Consider the following 21,819-nt stretch of genomic DNA (forward strand, 5'->3'; position numbering starts at 1 on the left):
GGGACCGGGGGCTTCCGCCGCTCGTAGCAAAATGGCTCCCCGCCCGCCTCACCCCTCTCACCATGGCGACCGCGCTCCTCCCCGCAGGCAGCTGCCGCGCGGGCCGGAAAGCAGCGCCGCGCGCTTTACGGCGCCGCGCGGAGGTCGTCGTTGCTGCGGCGGCTGAGGCGAGCGGCGGGCGCGGGTCCCGGCGGCGCCATGGAGGGCGGCGGTAACTCCAAGGGCACCGGCCTCGGCGGCCTCTTCGGCGCCGGCGGGGTAGGGTACTCCCACGCCGACCTGGCCGGGGTGCCGCGTGAGTACCGGCGCGCAGGGGCCACCGGCGGGATCCGCGGTGGCGGGGCAGGGCCGGGCCGGGGGGGTGGCCGCGCCGCCGCTTTCGGAAATCAACATGGCGCGGTGCGGCCAAGCCCGGCCCCTGTGAAGGGCCAAGGCGGCAGCGGGCTGGGCCTCTGCCGGCCGGCGGGAAGCCGAGGCACCGCGCTGCCCCCGCCGCCGGTGGGAGCGGGGAAGGAAGGAGGGGGAAGGAAAGGAGGAAGGCAGCCTCCGCCACAGCCAGGCCCTGGGCGGCGGCGTGCCGTTACAGAGATGTCGCTTCCATCCTATTCGTGCTGCTCCTGTCCCGCTTCCTGAAAACGTGTGTGTGTGTGTCAGTGCGTGCTTTAATCAGTTGTGCAACTTAACGGCAGAATTTTCACCTTTTCCACGCACGAGGTCTGCCCCCTTTTTAACTTACTGGGTGTGAAATTGTAACTAGGGAAATTGGTGTTGAAGTATTCTATTTTTATTTGTTTTCCTTTCAGTAACCGGAATGAGCCCTTTGTCCCCGTATTTAAACTTGGACCCCAGGTATCTAGTACAGGTGAGAAGGCAGCTTGTTTTCGTTGTGTTGAACTCGATTCCATTGTTTGTGTGGTCATATGTGAAGACCTCAAAATTCCTGCAGTGCTGTGTGATGTGTACTGAAGTCTTGAACTGATGAACAGTTGAAAGGAATGTTTTTTTCCAGTATTCTACCTAATAAAAGCTTGTAGGTCTATGGCACCTAGGAGAAGAAAACCAGTTTTAGTACAGAGAATAAGTAAGACTGTTGTATCAATATAAGCATGTCGTTATTGAAGAGAGGAGGTCTCCCTCTCTGCTCCGAGGCATACTGCCCCTCACACCCTTGCACGAGTTCTGGCACTTGTCATACCCTTCTCTGAGCCCCTTCAATAAGTAAGAGCAGCCAGAAACTCTCCAGTCTTTTGAAGGATTAGTTTTCTGTCCTGTGATGAAGTTGATGGGTTTACAGAGGTGTTCAGCCAAACCCCAGATAAGACACAGGCTTTGTCATCGTTTGTGCTGTCATCACAGCAGCAGCAAATTTCACACGACTTTCCTTACGTGCATTCCCAGCTGAAGGGAAACCATCATGAAGTAGAGCTTTCCATTTTTTTCTACAGAATAACGTAGCTATCATACTAACACAGCTTAATATTAGCTAACATAACATGATGGCCCATAGGCCAGGAAAATAAAATAATTTAAAATTCTGTAATGTTTTCCTTTCTCAGCAATATTAACTACAGCTGAAAAGGTTTAAGTTAATCCAATAATGATTTTATTTAGTTAATATAAGCCATATATATATAAATATATAGAAAATACCTGAGAACAGTAAATTTTGCGGAATTAGCACTGAAGGTCAGCAGTTGTATCTGCTAGTCTGTGTGCCTTTTGTTTCATGGTATACTAGGTTGCTACTAGTTTTGTAAGTGGAAAGCTCTGAATGCAGTTCTGGGGGCGGTTTTTTATATTTTTCTTTCTTTAGAAGTTGTTGTAGTCAAGATTACAACGTAACATTCCCATAATGGTAGAAAACTGGAGATGTGCCTCTGTTTGAAGAGGATTCACTAGCACGATTATCTTGCCTGCTGTTGTTGAGTGGTCAAAAAAATCCTAAGTGATTATTTAGACCTCTTCCTAAAATAGCCTCTCTCTTATTTAGTTAGTACAGTATATCTGGGAACATGTTGGTGTTAAAAATGGTATAACAGATTTTTTTTTTTGGAACAAAATGTGTGTGTACTAATAAATTAAAAAAAAATCTTGCTTTAAAAGAAAGTATTGGCACTAGTGTCTTGAGTAACTTATGAAACAGCTCTAAAAATACCTATTGACGTAACACTAGAGGCTCCAGTTTGGGCTGTAACACTTCACTGCTCTTTATGTTTAGCAAGTATATTGAAATAAAAGGGAATTCCATTTAAATGCGAGATATATTTTTTTTTCATGTGAACAAGTTGCCCAGACAAACTGTGGGGTCTCTATCCTTGGAGATGCGCAAAACCCGAGTACGGCCCTGAGCAACCATTACTAGCTGACCCTGCTTTGAGCAGGGGGGTTGCACTAAACGGTCTCTGCAGGTCCCTTGCAACCTTAACCATTCCGTGGCTCTAAAAACTCAAGGAAAAAGACATAGCTAGTATTTTAAAATACAATTTAAATTATTAGCTTTTAAAATTGATTGGTCTGTGGAGGTGTGAATGGAGGGGTGAGGGTCTCCTGTTCTTATAGACCATCCATTTGCTTTCAGAATGCAGAGGGAAAGTCAGCCTTATAGTTGAGAATATTACATTTTGATCCTGGCCTTCCCTTAATAATGAATGGTACTATGGTATTCATGACCTTAAAACCCACTTTCTTTGTTAGTCCATTAATGCAGGCACAAAATAATGTGTTTTCTGCAATGCTTTTGTTACCTTCAGCAGGTCTGCATTATAAAATAGCATGCCAGCCTTTGCCAGAAACCTCGAGGATGGGCTTCCTAGGTTGTTCTCTCTATGGAAGCATAGGGATTACATACAGACAATGACTACTTCATCTTGACTTTTCGGACAAACTGTTAGAAACTGCTAGCTGGTGTACACACTGAATTTCTCTGAGTATCTAGTTACAGGGAAGATAGAAACCATATTATGGGTTCAGTTTATTGATAAAGTATTCACAATTTTAGAAGCTGTGTATTTTTTTTCTCTATTGCCATCCACATTTAGCGCCAAGTATGGACTAAGAAAACATCTTAGAATGCAATTACTTGAGTCTGAAGTTGTTGCGGTCATATATATATATCAATTAAATAGGAGTACTATGACTGGAAAGCACAGAAGCAAAGAGATCTTACTGCTTTAGCATCTTAATCAACACATGTGCATCTTGCCAGTGTCTCTTATTGAAGAAGTGCTTTGGCCTACCTTGTGCATATGCTAGTTACCAGCCCATTTTCTCTAGCTTTTTACACCAATCTGAATTATGAGAACACAAGCCTGTTCTCCTGTAGGAGAAAGATGCACAAGTAAAAAACTACCAAGCTCACGTATTTCATGCCTGATCATCACTAGTTTTGTGTGTATTCCTTACCTTCTTCATGTCTTCAAAGTAGGTCACTTATTTCAGTGCAAGGAAATACTTCTTTTGGTAGAAGGCAGTTTTTGTGTCGGAGCAGTGGGAAACCTTAATGCATTACTGCATCAGTATAGGGTGCTTTGTGAAGACACAGTGCTGGCGTAATCAGACAACAGGAAGGTTTTTAGAGGGCAGCAAGTCTTGTATTGCCTGCTGCAAGATGTACTAAATAATTAAGCAAATAGTAATTTAAAAGCAAACAAACAAACAACAACCCACACAACACAAGTTCCTTGGCTGCCTAATATAATTATAAAAGGTTAGGACAGCTAGGGGAAAAAAAAAAAAGCTCTCAGTCAGGTTTTCAAGTCTTTTTTTGTTCTTACTAAAATATATACATAGTATATTCCATCTCTGTCCTAGCGTAGACAACAGGTTTCCAGAAACAGTGTTTGTATCTGTCTTTTCTTTAGTTTACTGTATGGATTAAAGAAAAAATTTAACATGGCCTACACTTTGAAGCACCTACCCTTGAAAAATACAAAAGCGTGTGTTTGTTTTGTTTTCCCTCAGGACACAGATGAGTTTATTTTGCCCACAGGAGCCAACAAAACTCGAGGCAGATTTGAGCTGGCCTTTTTTACCATTGGAGGATGTTGTATGACAGGTGGGTAGTTGTGTTTTTCACTTTTCCCAGCTGCTCAGATAATGCCTATGTATTACAGTAATTGACGAGATTGTAAATGTCTTGTTCTACCATGTAGTCTTACATAAACAGCTGTTTCACTTCAGTCTATACACTGAAGTCTATTTTCAGTATTTGCTTCTAGTATTGTTTCTTTTTTCTTCTTAAAAAGTAATAACTGATATTATGCTAACTAGGGGCAGCATTTGGTGCGCTGAATGGTTTGCGACTTGGCTTGAAGGAGACGCAGAATATGGTGTGGTCAAAACCTAGAAATGTACAGTAAGTGTTTAATCTCCAAAAAAAAAAGTACGCCTTAGTGACAGTTGTTTCGTTCAGCTTATACAAGGTTAGACCTAAATATACGGCAAAAATAAATATATTTTTATGCCTTTAGCGGGGACAAATGACAGTCAGTGTTTGTCTTTATCAAGTTACGAAGTGTTTTTAGTTATAATGATGTTCAGTTCCAGCTTTTTGCTTTTCTTTCAGTATGGGTATGTCCTCTGACTTACCGTAAATATTTGAGAATAAATTACTACTTCGATATGTACTAGAAGTCTACTTCAAAGTCAAAACAGTGGTTTTATATGTTGAAATATTCCCAGAGCAGCACAGTTTACTTGGAGCTGTTTGTTGCTGTCCCTTCTCTGAGAGCAAGCTCTCAGTTCTTTCCTAAACTTCTCAAAACCAGGAAGAGATTGAAATACAGAGGCTGGGCCTGCCTGGATTTGCATTAGGGATGACCTTGGTGCGTGCTGCTGAGCAAGTGGTGCATGGTGGAAGTTGTTCTGGGTTACAGCATCCACAAACACCCATGGCATTCCCATGTTTTCACCTTACCCAATTGTTTGAACGAATGCAGTAAAGATAGGAGCACATTTTTTTCCCTCAGCATGCTTCTCCATCTAGAATTACTGGAAGTTTTCTTCTAGTTATGTTTAAACTAAAGTGCCTGTGAAGGAGACATAGGAAACTAGAAGAGTGGAATAACTGGGGGAAATCATTTTCACTCCCACAATACCTTGGAAAAAGGGAATTTTAGAGGAATCTAATATTTCCTAGTACAGTTTGTACTGGCTCTGCTCTTTCTAAAATTTCTGTGTTCTTCATCCCCTTCTTCACCATCTCTAGAGTTAGAATCAAAATATTCCCCACTATAATTATGACTCTTCCATAATGTTCTAGAGGAATAGAATTGTGTTTTATGTATTTGGAATGAGCCAGGTCAGACAAAAACATGTTACATGCAAACCTTGATGGGTCAAGCCCAGCAGGTGGCAGTCAGTGCACAGGCTGCTGTTAGTCCTTGCCCTTCAAGGGAAAAGGCCTGTTGAAGGTCATCACCTTGAAACAGTGTATTAAGTTCCATGTTTTCCTAATCAGATGCAGGAAAGGGACTTGCCTAGCTGGATTTCCTTCAAATTGACCCTTAATGTATACAAATACTTTTTAATGAATTTGAATTTTGCTGTTAATACCCTGTCATCAAATATCTCACCATATGCCATGGTTATTAAAATTATGAGTTTTCTCATCAATTCAGAATTGATGTAATGTTAACAAAATGGGGTGGGGGTTTTAACTAGGGGGGAGATTGTCGATACCCTAGCCTTCAGGATTTTTTTTTTCCTCGTTTCAAAATGGAAGTTTTCTGTTATTGTTTACTTCATGGCCTAACCATATTTAGTAATGGCCTATGTCTCCTAGTGAAAATTATTTTAAAAAAAGGAAAAGTGGAAAACGAAATCAAATCAGAAGAAACATAATTTGTGACACTTTCATTGCTTTAAATAATAAACTAAGTTCCAGTGGTAGTCAGCTGTCCAGAGCAGTACTGTGCCTGTGATAGTGTTACACTGCTGGGAGATAAAGACCAGTCATTTCTTCTGGCTTGGGTTGTCACTGTTCTGGAGACAGCTGATGCCAAAAAGAAGTGGCATTGTGCTTCCCTGAGAGTGCGCTGAAGATTTGCTTTCCCTCTTTAGTGCTAGTCTGGAAGCATACAGACAGAAATACTCAGGGTACTTTACCTTTGGTTGAGTGCTGACAAATGGAAGTGCAAAAGATTGCCTCTTTTCTTCCTAACTCAATTTAGTTCAGACTTGCTTTTAATACCCACACCATTTGTTCAGGCATCGCCGTGCTGCCTGACACACAGTCCCTGTGGTGTTCACACCTTCTAGAAGAGCACTCAAGCTTTCTTGGAGGTCTTTTACCCAGTTAAGTCAGCATAAGTGTATCAGTCATTTCTCAGTAGCTACGTGCAGACACCATGTAAGGAACGTTTATCAGCTAGGGTTAGAAAGTCATTTTGAAGGGAAGTAACTAGATTATTGGTAAGAGGCAAGTTTAACTTGAGAGAAGGATTTTCTTAAGACTTGACAGGACTAAATATTTGCCCTTGGTATTGCCTGCATTGCTATTTGTAGTATGTGACAGAGGGGATTATATATTACGAAGATGTGGGCTTTGCCTTACTGTTTTGTTTTGAAGGGCTTTTGGTTCATTATTCCAGTTTTATTAATCAAATGTGTAGTGTAAACACACTACACCTACTATTATAAACACCACCTTGATGCTAAAGATTTTAATACCTTTTTAACTCCTTTATAGAATTCTAAATATGGTGACAAGGCAAGGAGCGTTATGGGCTAACACTCTGGGATCTCTGGGTAAGTAAACCCCCTATTTTGTAGGGAAAACAATGTAAAGATGTAACTATTTAATGGGAAAGTGTGTTCTCTAGATTTTCATTACTGAATCCATCAGGAAAAACTGCAGGTTTTTTTATTTAGGACATCAGGGCATTTCAGTAGACACTGAAAAGGAAATTAAAGGCTAAAATATGATTTGAAGCATAAGTAGCGAAGAGCCTGTAATTAAACGCCCAAATTACAAATAATAAATTACAAATAAGAACTCTAGCTGTGGAGTAACAAGAATAACTGAAAATTACAGGTCATGCTTACTTCTTAATAAATTCTAGTCAATTCACAACAATAAGGCAAAAAATGTAGTTGAATACTTCTGAAATAACTTGAGACTCAGTGGTCATGTGAGCAACTGCCTGATGTCTGTTTCCAGTTAAAGAGTGAACAAAATGTTTATCTGTACAAAAAATGTGATAGTGACTGCGCACATTTATCCTTTTATGATGGTAGCTTCACTAGAAAAATCACGTATGATACCACCCACTTTAAATCTAAACATTGCTTGTAACTGATACGGGTTAGAAAAAATAAAAGAGAAAATTATCAAAAGCCTGATTTATGAGAAAGAAACTTCTGTGAACTGAGGTTTGGTGGGGGAGGGGGTTGGGAAATAAAATCACATCAGTTGCCTCATAAAAACAATGTCAGATGATTCATAAAAGTCAGTGGAATAACTGATAATAACTGATGCCCTAGAGGATACAAGCTCTTTGGCTTCTCCCCCCCCACATTCTTAAATGACCAAAGGATGCTCAGTTGCTTTGAAAGGAGAAATCCAAAACTGATGAAATTATTTTGAAGCCGATTAATAATGGAACTCATTGCCCCATGGAGTGGTAATGGAAGAAGAATTAGCAATATTGAAAACAGAGATTACATCATGTTATAACCAAGTTTACATTTGTTTGGATTTTGGAAAATGCATCCAAGCATAGGCTAAGTTGCATTTATTACATTTTGGTTCAGTCTTTCTGAAGAGTATATTAGCTTGCCATTTAATTCAATGCATCAACTTTTAAGGCATAATATAGAGGCCATGGTTAGAGATGGGATTCTGAACTGCAGTTAGAAGGTCACTTTTCATAACAGATGCATATTCCTAGTGAGTTTTCTGGTGGAATGGGGTTTTTTTGTTGTGTTTTGTGGGTTTGGTTTTTTTGTTGTTGTTTTTTTCTTATCTTCTATTCCAAATCTAATCAAAATATCTGAAAACGGAGATGCGGGCGCACTGCAGTTCAAGGTTCCAAGTTAAGTGACACATTAACAGGTTTTTTCAGCTGTGTTTGAAGAAAGATTACTCAAGAAAATGTTTGTGCATTCCAGTAACAAATTGTTATTTTTCTTATGAAAATATGACCTCCCAAGTCAGAGTTAAATAGAACTTGATATTTTGGGGATTTGGTATAGCTCTGCCTTGTACTAGATACCAGAGAAGTTCTTTTCAAGGAGCTGAAGTATTTTTGCATCTTACTTCGCTTGTGTACCTCAAAGATTCCTTTTCTCACTACTGACAATTTTTGTCATTCTGTTCCTGAACAGAGGTAGTAACATGTGTTAAACTATTTTTAAGTATTACTGAATTCAGCTTTTCCTTCCCCTCGCTGTTAATACCACATGCTGCTAAGGACAAGGTAAAATACCATTGCCTATGCTGAATGGAGAAAGATGCTACTGTTCAATTCAGCAGCATTAATATGGTTGCTTGTGAAGGATTTATATGCTTTTTAGCAGAAGTAAAGACTTCAAATTCTTGGAGGCCAAAGGATGAATTAAAGTGGCATGGTGTCTTTATCACTTTAAAATGATGACATACTCTACTGTTGTTTGTCAGCATGAAATACAGTTATACCATGAGGGGTGAGGATGGGGGTGCCTTCTCCCTTCATCAAAATAAGTAGATTATATATGCATCCATACTAAAAGCCTGTGCATTTCTCTTTCTAACCCTTTCCAGGACAGTCCCCAAAGTTCTCCCAAAACAAAAGACCCCCCAGGGACAGAGTTTCCCTATGCAGGCAGAGGTAGAGCAGCTGTAAATGTCAAATCCCAAGCAATCTAATAGTCATTTATAAGGGAAATGTAGCCCATTGTACTCCAGCCCCTGATAACATGATCTGAATGCTAACTTGCATTTCATTTCAGTTGCATACGGGCAACAGTTTTCTCTGGTACCTAGAAAGTATTGTTGAGTTCAGTTTCATGCCACCCACAAAAGACAGTATAAAGCCTGCCAGTATAAAGTTAAACCCTCAAAAGTTTTTTTAAAATAAATTTGAAGTAGCCAAATGGGCTTAAACTTCAGTCAGGGCTTTATATCGCATATTTATCATGTCTTGAGGCAGTACTGGATGTTATGAAGAATGCTACTTTGTAACCAAACTATAGCTAGAGAAAGAAAAAGTATCTGTAAAATAAAAATAGGTCTGGAAAAAAACCACCGAAGATGGGATTTTGCAGAGGATTCCCCTCCTTAAAATAAACAGAAAATCTGTGCTTCAGAAGCATAGTCTAAATAGTCACACTGAGTCTGGATTCTAAGCCTTGTGTCTCAGAGGATGGAAGTTTTAACTTGAATTTTTTAATATGTTTCTTTCCCAGCTCTACTTTACAGTGCATTCGGAGTCCTCATTGAAAAAACACGAGGTGCAGAAGACGACCTGAACACCATAGCGGCTGGAACCTTGACAGGAATGCTGTACAAAAGCACTGGTAGAGTAGCAAAATATTTCTACTTCTCCTCTTATTGTAATTTATCCTAGTTACTAGATTTCTCGTTACTTTTACTAAATACTGTCCTGCTCTGGAAATTGGCAGTGTAAAAATGGTACACTGAGAACTAAGACCTATTAGTTCAATATCCCCTAAGGCACACATAGTTTTTCACACAGCTAAGACTACTTAAGGAAAACCTACACTTAAAAAAAAAAACAAAACCAAGAACAACAGCTGAATTAAATTGGATTCTTTCCAACTTGCACAGGAATAACAATAATCATGAGCACCAAATTATGTCTGTTATGCATATATACTGAATAAACACTCAAGCGTTTACTCAGATTTATAGTGAGATGATATAAAATATGTACCCAGCTGATTCTTAGCCACGTTTTTCAGGTAGAGCAGGAGTAAAACCAGTAATTTCTCAAGTCCATAAGTGGACACAGGCAAATGGGAACTACCTTCCCAAGTGAAAGGGGGCAGGGGAGGGGAGGAATGCACAGAACACAGTTTGACTCCATCAAGATGAAACTTGTTGCAAGTGATTCATGTGGTAGTATCTGGAGCTGCAAAAAATCTACACAGAGAAACTGATATACTTACAAAGTTATTACTTGGCTGTTTGTGAAACTGTTGTCTTTTGGTAGGACTCTAGTCTTTGCATAGTGGTCAAAACTAACAAGCAATGTTATTTGAGAACAGCACGGATTTAAGGTTAGTTTGCTGATACATACTGAATTGTTTGCAAAAGAGAGGGTCTGAGCTTCATCAGCAAAATGCCTTTTAACACATTTTCCAAGCTCAACAGTTGAAGGGATCATCTTTTTTAGATGACTACTAGGTACCACAGATTGACATTACCACAGGGATAAAGTGTAAGTTTTAAGTATCTCAATAAAGGTTTGTCTATATGATTCACCCATCATTTACTGAGGAGATAATTCTAGAATTAACCTATGTTTTACATACCTAACTAAGCCTCTGTGTCTTAGAAGTGTTCCAGAAGGCCAGCTTTACGTATGGGGCAAAACAGTTTGGGAAGTCTTACTTTCCTCTTGGCCTATGCTCATCAAAACCAAAAATAATTGGCTTGAGCAGCCTCCATAAATACTAGTTTGTGCGTTTAGCCTTGCAAGAGCATACAGCTCTCTTATAATCAATTACTTACTTGGGGTTTCATAAGTGATATGACAGATTACCAACAGCAGCTGGATAGGGTAGGAGTATAGAAGTCTAACGTTTTCTGTAGGAAGTTATTAAGGAGAACTGCCATCTTACACTCCAGCAGAAGCTTCCCTCTCGCCTTTCAGAAGTATAGAGCTGGCATTATGTGTAACCTTTTTTTGGCACGGTGCAGCCATGGGTAACTACTCCAGTCACATGCACAGTCATCTGACACTACAAAAATTTTTCATACCGGAGCACAGTGGAACTTTTGTTTTGTGACATAAGATATGCTGAGCTAACAGTAGCACTGATAAAGGTAAATGTAGTCATTAAGTCTGTATTCATTACAGTATTGTATTTCAAGTATGTGTCGTGCATATGAACTGTAATGCACAAAATCTCAAGAGAAATACATTTTCACCATATGCAGGAAATTTGAGTGGCACAGTAGACGTTAAAGGTCAAGGATTAGTTCTGGAAGTGAAAAAGATACTGTTAATATCTGTTCAAAGAATTTAATTCCAATCTTGTTTTCCCTTTTTTCTTTCATGCTCTATCCCTCTTGCTGCTTCTCTCATGCTTCCTCTCCTGTCATCTTATGCCAGAATGCCCTTCCTAATTCTGTACGGTAAAGCTGCCCTAACTTTCCCTCTAACTTATGCCATAGCTTCCCCCCTAAATTATGCCTTTATCCAGCATCAATATATATTTACCAAAAAAACCTTGAATATTTAAGCCATATGCAAATGATCAGTTCACATTTGTGAGATATAGCAAGATTGTAAACACTTCCTGTGTTACATGGAGTGCCATGTTGTGTTAGCATTTAAAAAGGAAAATTTGAAAGCAGTCAGGAACATCTCTGATTACAAATTTTAGTGTCAGCTGGAAACTCCCACAAGCATGCCATTTCAAATCCAGGCTGTTCTGTAATCTGCAAAGGGTGGATACAGCATAGTCGGAGGCAGTGCTGTTTAAACCCTCAGATTTCCCAATTCCATCATTCCTGTTTTGTAAAGAGGTCAGGAATATATTTAAGAAGAAACTGTATAAAGTATGGCAGGTTTTTATTATGACTTTCTGGTTCATGTTTAAACACATCACTGATGGAAGAATCTCATCAGCAACCCTGCTGCACTGAAAAATACTTGTGTATACTGCAAAGCCTAGATTGAATTTCTGAAACAAGTGATAAAGTCTTTGCTGAGGGGGATGAGGGTACAGGGAAAAAAAAAAAAAGAAAAGTGGGAGGACTTTTTGAAGGCTGAGATTTGTTGCCCCAAACTGGTCCCAGTTTTCACAATTTGTCCTTGTAGAGGTGTTAATCATTACCAGAATGCCAGCAATCAAACAAAAAAGTCTTTCCAAAATACGCACGTTCTAAAGCTGTTAGATTGTGAGTAGCTTTGTGCAAGGCTACTTAACACGCAGCGTGTGTGAGAAGATAAAAGAGCATTAAAATCTGCAGGTGAGAACTGTGGAAGTCCAGCTCCCCTGTGTTCTCTGGAAGTGGCATTACTCACTGAAAGTTCCCCACTGCAAGTGACTACAGTGGTGAAGTCCCCAAGAGGGACTGGTCCTCCTTGAGGAGGCAGATACTGTTAATTTGCCTTTATAAATCAAGCGTTAGCTGGAATCCTCTGAGCCATACTGTATGGCTTAGGTGAACAGATGTTGAATTGAGTTTGAAAGTAAAACTGCTTTGAGGAACTTTGAAGCAGCGTACTAGTTGCTCTTTGACCAAAGTGATCTCTAACTTTCACATTTATTTGAAATTATATTTAATACCAAGATTACTTACTAGAGTTTAGCCCAAATGTAGCACTGTGAGTGCAGTATTAACTTGTTACACTAGACTTGCAACTTGATGGCAGTTGTGTTGTGAGCTCACAACTTTAACTGAATGTTCTGGGTAAAAGTTGAGTGACAGATGAAAGAAAACCTTTTGTGTTCCTTTGCCAGTGGCCTGTGTACTAGAAGCGTTGTTGCAACTTAGTCAATCCTGTTTGAGTTTTGCTAAGAGGTAGACTAATATCCCAAGTCCACAAAGGTGGCTTTTCCATTTAATAAGATGTTATTCTTTATTCTTCAATTTCAAACAAAGGCACAAATTAAGATCTGTTATGCCAAGGTTTCTCTGAGAAATGTCACAAAGCACAAATACGAACACATCTTAAAACAAATACTTAGCCCACTTGCATGTGCTTTCAACCTCTTTTCTAAATCAAACATCCTTATTTTGTGTTCTCATAATTGTATTAGTCTCTGAAAGCAGCAAAAATCAAAGAGATGTTTGTCACTGTGCACTGTGTCACTGTTATTCCCTCCCACCATGAAAATGCACGTGGTTCCAGTCATCATGTCACAAAGGTGCCAAGGATCTTATGCTCCTACAGTATTGATCACTCGGGAGAAAGATACTGAGCTGGGTGGGACTTCGGTCTGACCCAGCATGACAGCGGGTAATATCTCATTGAAATTCCTGACAGAGACTTCAGTAAGCAAAAAAAAAAAAGTTAAATAATCTTTACCTCTTATCGGCTGGTTACACAGGTTATGGATGTTCTTTTGCTTAGATAATTTTTTTTTCCCCCTCTAGAGGTTAGGGTAAACACAAACAGAAAGCAATGCTTTGGACAAACTAAATTATTTTGTTTACTGTACTCCTGTAAGAACCTCATACTCGATAAAGCATCTCATGCCTTTTGCACAACAGATGTTACATCATTTGGTATAAAATGGTGTTCATCTGAAAAGAAGGGAATTGCATACAGGCACTAGTTGAAGGGAGTAGCTGTCATTTTAAGACCTCAGAACACAGCCCTGAAAAGTCAATACATAGGAGTTATTTGAAGGGCTAAATGTTTTATTGCTAGCAGTAAAGTCTGGCCAGAGCTAAAGATCACTTTTGTGACATTCAGTGTGTAGGAGTTCAGGGCAGTTGCATTAGCTAACTGCTGCTTGAGCTATAGAAACCTCTTCCCTTTGGGCTCAATCTGTGTTTTTCTTTGGGCCAGACTGGGGTTTTTTTTTCTTGTTTCTGTTTAGTGGGGAGGAGCTTTTTGCAGACTGCTGCGGGTATGGCCCTGGGATATCTTCTTTTTCTGCGTTATTTGGAGAAAAGCAAGTAAGGTATTTGCTTCTGAACTATGAAGTTCAGGGCTGTCGTGTATTTTAGAAATTAAGAACCTCTGTTAAAACTTGCTTTTAACATAACGAGTCTATAGGATTATTAATCAAATGGTGTTTAGTGAAAGCATTTTGGTTTGGGTCTGAAATAAGGAAGACATAAGGGCAAAGTACAGGCAGGCGCTACAGGTTATAGCTTGTTGAGGCTTTCTTTGTTACTTGAGGGCTAATACCTAAGAATACGCATGGCCACCGAAGCAGTGCTGTCTTCTGCCTGGTTCTGCTAAGCAGAAACGGTGAACTAAGTTCTTGGTGCTGCAGGGATTTGCAGGGTTCTTGCTGCCATTTGCAGTAGCTGAAGTAGTCTCCTGTCAGTCAGGTGCTGCTGCTTTCACTCAGTGAGAAGGCAGGGAATTGAAATGACTTCGCAAACATCATTAAAACAGCTTTAATACTTCTAAACTTGTAAATTAAATTCGTAAATTCTTAATGTTTTTCTAATTTGGTCTTCACACCACAGTAACTACAGGAAATGTTCCCTATTTCAAGCTTTGTTGTTTCTGTATTTTAACCACAATACTGTCTTTGCTGCAGCAGTATGAAAGTGGAACATGCTTTTCTGGAATGTATTGTATTTCCAAAAAAGAAGTTTATCAGTTTTCTCAGTAATTTCCGTACCCATAGACTTTGCCCACACTTGCAAGTTTCATAAAATGAGCCCCATGGAGCTGCAGGAGGGAAACTGTTTGAATTTTCCACTGACATAGAACCACCCACAGATGTTCAAACAAACATCTTCCTGATGGTTCAGAGGGTCTGGTTAGCTACCAGTGTGCTTGGATTTGGAGCAAAACTGAGGTTGCCTTGTACATTTGAAAAGTCAAGCCCTTTAAACCATTTAAAAATATTTTTGTTCCTGGAAGCCCTGAAGGAAGACAAATTATTTGCATTCTGAATATCTGAGAGAGAGTTTGGAAGACAGAAAACTAATCACAACTATTACACTTCTTCTGTTTGGCATAAATATGTGCATCTGGGTTTTCAGTTAAGATATTTCTAATGTTTGCTGTTGCACGGTTCTTGCTTTAAACATCCCAGGAACTATCCCGGGATAATGGAATAACACGTTTTGAAAATGGGGACAGCGGGATCCTAAATGGAAGATTTTGCCCTCATGTTATGCGATACAGATAACGGCTTTACCTACTATACAAGTCAAAGTAGGTGTTAGGAGTGGATTGTGCCATTAAGACACGCAAAGCTGTGCTATTAGAACGCTGTGTGTTGTTGCACAGTGTGCTCTGAAACCTATTTTAAATGCACAGAAGAAGAACTATGGTGAAAGGGCGCAGCACCTGAAGGCAAACAGAACTAAATTCTCATTTAGACAGCATCAGATGTATCTTTGGAAACCCACAGCAGCTTCTCAACTATTGTGCAAGTTGCCTGATCTCGGAATACCTGCTTTCAGAAATGTCTATCAGCTGGAACTTTTAAGTTATCTTACTCAGACATGCAAGATTAGAGGCTTATGGCCGTGTTTCTAGCAGGGTTTGTCAAGGCAGACGTGGTATCAGAGGCTTGCAGAGAGTGATTGCAGAGGAGGGGTGGGAGTATGTTCTATCATGCAAACACAGCTGGGGTGGGAGTAGAGAATATTTTTTTTTTTTTTTTTTTTTTACACCAAGGTAATCAGAGGGCTTAACATTTCCTGCCCAGCAACTGGGCTGCATTCTACAGTGTGTTACTGTTTGAAGTCTGCCACAGACCTGGAGGTATTTACTCAAATGCAAATGAACCAGTTAGGGAAAGGAAAGTGTTTTTCTTTCCCTTTTTTGTAATTACTGTGGATAGTTCAGAAACCAGGTGCAACTGCTACGAAACAAATTAAAAATGGTAAAATAGCATAGCAGAGCATAAGGGACCTGGTAAAAAATACTGGTTGCATGTTTTCTTGGTTTTTTTCCCTTACTCAGTAATGCACCTATGTCAACTGCACAAGTTCAGTTCCTGTTTCAGTGGAAATCTGTTTCACAAACATCTCCAGCAAAGTCCTTCATTTGCCTGCAAGACCTACAGACTGCTTTAGGCCCGTGACTGACACTTTATAAGTGGATTCAAAGCTGCCATCCTCACCTGTCTGACCTCAGCACATGAAAACGTTAACAATGTTTTTTGTGTTAGGAGCAGTACATCAGCAGTACATCAGCAGCACTGCGTGAGTGCTGGGAAGTGGCTCAGCTACCCACATTAAAGGAGATATCTTTCTTGTCCAATCCTGGCTTCACAGAAGCTGGGACCAGCTTGGTCAGCCTTCAACCCATCTTTCTTCCGTAGGAATAATAGGATTTTAAGGGGAAAGGGAGAGGAGTTGGACCCTGGGGGCTGAGAGAAGAGGCTGCAGGAATAGTCATAGCCCTGTACTGCATTGCATTCTACGAGAATGTGCCATGTTTCAGGCTTTTCCCTGTGCACTAGAATGGTTAGGAGCCCTCTTTGGGGGTTTCTTCTCTGAGCAATTGCTTCCTAATATGAACAGCAGAAAATCAGGCTCTAATGTTTTATTAATTTTTCCCCAAAGTAATGAGGAGTTAGCATTTTTACAGACTATCTCAAATATTTGTTTGGCACAAAGTGTCCCTTACATTTCACCTATGGCTTTTTGCCAGAAGCCACTTGCACATGGTTAGTTCTGTGTACCCAGCTGCAGCCCCTTCATGTGAAAAGCTTTTTGTGCAAAAAAACTCAGGATGAATTATCAAAAAATAGAAGTCTACATTCATGTTCCTAAATCCTGATTTAGGCACGTAGCAGCATAAACAGTATGTAAGTATGGCTTTCCTTAGAGCTGTTGAGGTCTCAACAGTTGGGGCAGTGAACTCAGACTTACACCCCAAAAACCCCTTGAATCGTCACAGCAAGTCTAGCAATGAAATTTCTAGAAATTAGGCAAGACGTGATCTTTAGTGCAAAGTCCAACTTCTGCTATCACTTCTGCAGCTTCTTGGTTTCGTTACGTGCCTGAGCAATGTGAGCAGGTTTAACAACTCCAATTAAATCCATCTAATCTCGCGGTGCAGTAATGCAGTCTCAGTGTGACTGACACCAACCGCTTCTTGCCCCACTACAAGCCTAAATGCAATTCTGTGAGACAACTATATGACCCGTAATGAAGAAAAAACAAATTACTGAATACTGAGATGCATTTCATTTCAAGTTTGAGGAACCTGAATTCCACTGTCATTTTTACCAATAAAGTGGGCACGTTCATCTGGCTGAAACTGGCCTTGTTCTATATACTGTACACATTATCTAAGTTGCTTCAGCTGGGATTGATAAACATTGCAGAATCAAACTCAGTGAAGTTTTCCTAGTCCTGAGGGTCATACTTTCAGCTGCTCTGTGCATTTATACTGCATTCTGGGAGCTTTACTAAGGTACTTTCTGCTATGGAGAAATAGAAACATTCTGCTGTTCAGTAAAAGCAACAAAAGTCTCTACTTTTGCCCTTGTGCACCACAACCCTCCTGTGGGTGGAATGAGTTGTGATGCCATCTGAGTCCTGGCTCCAGCCAGGTGTGCTGACTGTTGGTAGAAGCCAAACTTGCCCTGTATTTTTACCTTCACAACTTGCAGAACCTTCAAGTTTTGAGTGAGCAGTTTAAAAGATACATTTTTTTTAATGACCTGTGTGACTCAATTTTTGTCACTGGAAGATGATAATTTTGAAGATAACAATAGTGAGAATAAAGAAAGTTCTTCAACCTAATTGAAGAACATAGTTGCCTTAGTAAATTCTTGCCAGTTGATCCCTTTCGTGTACTTTTTGAATTTTTTTTGCAAAAGGTTTTAAAATTCCAAGGACCCCAGAGCAGTGATAAGTTCTGTGTCATGGCCCTCATGAGTCTCCGGAGCCCAAGGTCATGTCCACATCAGCTGCTGTTTTGTTCCCTTGTTTCCCTCCTGGCCCTTGCTCTTTTCCCCCAGACTTAGCTCACATAACTGGCTAACATTATTATTATTATTATTCCTCGTCTGAAATCCTAAATGAGTTCTTAAAGCTGGAAGAGATCATATCTGTCTGTAAACACCTGTGTTGAGAACAGATGGAATAGATAAAGTAGGACTTGTTGAGAAGCCATCTTTGCTTCGAGTGTTGTGTGGTGGTTCACTGGGGCAGTAGTGCTAACGTAGCCTGGGGGGAAGTCGCACCAGCAGAATTAGTGTCAGGATCAGGAATGACCTCTCTTGAGCCTGGCAGCAGGTTTGAGGGGAGAATTAGCACAGGTTCACTTTCTGGGAAGTTACTAAAAAAAAGAAAAACTGTGTTTCATTGAGATGCTGCTGGATTTGAACAGCTTCTTGCAAGGTGCTGTAGCTGGCCGCTTCCTCAGATGTAGCTTTAATGGGCTTTAATCTGTTTCTGTTTTTCAGGTGGAATGCGTGGGGTGGCACGAGGTGGTATTGCAGGGCTGACGCTCACCGGCCTCTACGCTCTCTATAACAACTGGGAGCACATGAAGGGCTCCATCGCCCGGCAGTCCCTCTGAGCAGGGCAGCCAGCGCCGGGCAGAGGACACGCTTGCATCGTCACCAATCAAATCAGTTGCGAGATCTGTCTGGTGCCCTTTCCTATTTTATTTACAATTAGTGTGAAACCGAAGGAAGCTATCCTGGGAGGAACCTCTTGCCATCATTATAGCTGGACTGGCCCTTTCCTTCCTGCCAGCCAGTCGCTGGAGAGGCAGCAATATTTGTCGGACCCGCAAGTGAGCGGAATGGCCACCTTGATAGAGTCTCCCTGACACGCTCAGCAGCTAGCCGTGGGGCAGAGCCACGAGGCATGCTCAAGTCCCCCAGCTGTACCTGCTGCACTGCCAGGTTGGTTCGGTTGCCTGTACTACACCCATGGCGCTGCGTAATAAAGGCTGTGTCCATAGAACCATTCACTGCAGGCTTCCAACATCCATCGCCCGGAGCCAGCGGGAGCCTTAAGTGGTAGCTGGCACAGGGCAAGGCTTGTTAATCTGGCAGCGCAGGGTAAGCTGTAAAAAGGGACGTCATCATTAATAAAAAGGGTGGTATTTATGCATTGCCATTTCTATGCTTTGGTGTTCCTACTGCTGATAGGGCAAAAATGTGCTGCATCCAGTGACTCTTATTTACGGTTGTTTTGAAGGACTGATGTGATAAAGTCCTGGGGGAGTTAGTGGGTGAGGGGAAATGCACTAACAGGGCTAATGTCCCCTGATGCGAGGTGACAGTGAGGTGTACCAGGGGCTGACTCTGCTCCCTTATTTGCTCTAATAAATAAGGAACTGGTTGTTTCTGGGTGAGGTACAGTTGCTGTTGCAGAACAGCTGCCATTGGATCATCAAAACACTTGGGTGCTCCAGGATCTCAGAACTCGTTTAGCCAACAGTTAGAAACCAAGCAGTATAAATACTTCTCTCATTGCCAATTACAGGATGTTTAATTAGTGACAAGCTTCCCCCCTGCCCCAAGAAACATTGTAGGTTATTGGCAGAACGATGTGATGAAGCTACACCTTCTCTGGTGTTAAAATTAAACCACATACCAAGCATTGCTTGCACATAAATTAAACAGTAAGTTGTGAATTGGTTCAGTAATTAGAGTTACTGCATAACAGCTCATTCCTTCACTTTTTAAATAATTAAACTGGTAAATAATTAAACCAGGTCTGAGACGGTGGGAAGGCAGGGCAAGGGAGAAACAAGAAACTTACTGCTCAGTAGATAACTTAATGCAAAACAAGAGTTTACTTTGCATTCTCCCTGCTGAAACAGCTCAATAACTACATTGCACCCAACACAAAAAAAACAGAAAAGGCAGTAGGGGAAGGCAGGAGCTCTTACCTGCCTCTGAGGAGAAATGCAGCTTTGCTAAGAAGCCTCTTTAGGAGGAGGTGACCTCTGAGAAGAGCATTTTATAGAGCAAGTGCTGTAGCTAACGAGCCTTCACAGTTGAACTCCATTAGCTTTGCTCGGATACCAGGTCAGAGTAGGTGCTTTAAGCCAGCACTTCACTAGAAGTAGCATAAAGGGAAGAAACCAGGCTTTTTCTCAGCTGCTTTTGTAAGTGCTGCTTTTTGTTAAGCTTTGTGTTCTGCTCTCTTTTAGTGGGAGTGTGTTAATGTTGTGGTGTCAGAGGTGGACCTTCTAGCATGCGTTTTTCGAGGGCTGTACCACCAAAGAAAATATCCCCTGTGTGCAGGCTGCAGAAAGGAGATGCAGGCACCACTGCGCAGCGCTGGCACATGGGACACCAAGAAAACGCGTGCAATTTCTTCCTGAGCTGCTTTTTCTCTCCCTGTTGGCATCAGTGATTTCCTCCCTGCCCATCTTTCTTGGTCACCAGTAGTGACCGTTGGTCATTCTTTTACACTCCTACACCCTTGACAACTCTGGATGAAGGACTGATAGCTGCTGCGGGGGCTGATGGTGGGCGAAGGCTGCTTTTTAAACATAAGGAACTTTGCAATGCATCTTTTAGGTTTTCTAGACCCTTTTTCAGGACTGAAATATGACTCAGGAGCTCTGTGCCCCTGGCTGAAGTGGGAAGACTGAAGCTTAACAAATGTCTTTCCTTCAGGTGCATTGGAGATAATGTAGAAACGAGCTTTTGTAAATTCAAAGTTGCCACAATCTCAAGGCTGGGCTGACTCCTGAGACGACGTAGCATGTTACCTGGGCAGCAATACCCTCCAGTTTCCTGGAATCGCTTGGCTCGGGGGCAGAGCTGAGTGTATTTTTCCAAAAGAGGTGTGTTTCTAGGGCTACTGAAAGCTTTGGTTCATAATCTGCTTGTATACGGAGAGATCCGTAGCTTGAGCTGTGAAATACAGCCAGCGCAGAGGCAGCAGGGAGGGAGGTGAATTGTAAGTGTGGAATCCAGAGAACAACTTTAGGATGTTCTACGGCAAGACTTACCGTGTCCACAATTTAATGGCGAATAATCAGTATAAAGTTGCTACTTAAAGCTGTGACCAAAAGTTTATCCGAGTTCAGTAGGAATAAAAGGAGGTAAAGTCAAGTTGCAGACAGGATTTGGCAAGCTGCTCGCAGTCCTCCCGTGCGGTATTACATCAGGGAGAGCAGGGGAGACCTTGGCTGGCCTGAAGCGCTGTCTGTCCTCCCGCAGTCCCAGACCCGGCTCCGCGGTTTGCTGGTAGATCCCGGACAGGTTTCCGTGCTGCGGCAGCAAGTGAGGAAGGCTAACAGGTATAACGAAAGCTTTTTGGGGTCTTGTAAAGCTGCTTTTGTGTGGTCTTGGGAGCGGAGAATTGCAATTTCACCATTCCCTGTCCCCCTGCTCTTACAGTTGGGGGAATTTGTTGAAAAATCACTGGTTGTGTGGTAGGACTCTCCAGCTTCCTCCATGAAGCAGAAGCTGCTTCTGAAAACGAGGGAAACATATGCTAGGGCAGAAAAATGATCCAACGTTTGTAGCTTGTGTGTCCTCTGACTAATGTGGGACTGAAAAAGGAGGAGGGGAAAAAAAAAAAATCCTTTTTTATGCTTTGATAGCAGGTTACCCCTGTGCATAATAAACTCCAGACAGTTAGGAAATGGCTGTGTTTTAAGTGGAGTTGTGTGTACTGTGGGAGTATTGCCCTGTGCTGTTGAACACCAGGCATCGCAGTGACACCAGAGAGTACTACAGCCTCTTCTGGCACTTTCACAGCATCCTTAGCGCCAGCCTTGTGTTCCCCTGGGGTGTCTCCTGCCCTGAGAGACAACTGCTGGGCTTGTGCCACAGCAGGGCCGAGTTGCAGCGTCTGGTGCCCCAGGAGCAGCCCTGCTGCGGGCAGGGAAGGACCTTCCTGCCCGGCTGTTGAGAGGGCTCTGCAGTAGTGTTGGCTCCTGCCTTTGGGAAGGGTTTCCCTGGGCTCCACGTGTGCCCGATGGAGGAAACAGCAGTTTATTTCTTCACTCGCCCAGCCTGTACCCATCCTGCGCTGCTCCCTGAGGAACCGCCTGCCAAGCGCTGGCCGTCCCC

The 21,819-nt window shown here is 41.7% G+C and overlaps 1 protein-coding gene and 1 non-coding gene across 2 annotated transcripts; both read left to right on the plus strand.

The window, feature by feature from the left end:
* Positions 1-31: 31 nt before the first annotated feature.
* On the plus strand, positions 32-21,386 carry TIMM23B (translocase of inner mitochondrial membrane 23 homolog B). Its single transcript, XM_074154557.1, is given in 8 exon segments — positions 32-77; positions 80-295; positions 804-862; positions 3,961-4,054; positions 4,270-4,354; positions 6,689-6,747; positions 9,385-9,495; positions 18,235-21,386. Coding segments are annotated over 8 exon segments (786 nt in total). The 3' UTR covers positions 18,351-21,386.
* On the plus strand, positions 5,880-6,082 carry LOC141469705 (small nucleolar RNA SNORA74). Its single transcript, XR_012463472.1, has one exon. It is a non-coding gene; the product is annotated as a small nucleolar RNA SNORA74 (small nucleolar RNA).
* Positions 21,387-21,819: the final 433 nt, after the last annotated feature.

The sequence above is a fragment of the Numenius arquata genome, chromosome 10 (assembly GCF_964106895.1).
Source record: "Numenius arquata chromosome 10, bNumArq3.hap1.1, whole genome shotgun sequence".
In the NCBI taxonomy this organism is placed as follows: domain Eukaryota; kingdom Metazoa; phylum Chordata; class Aves; order Charadriiformes; family Scolopacidae; genus Numenius; species Numenius arquata.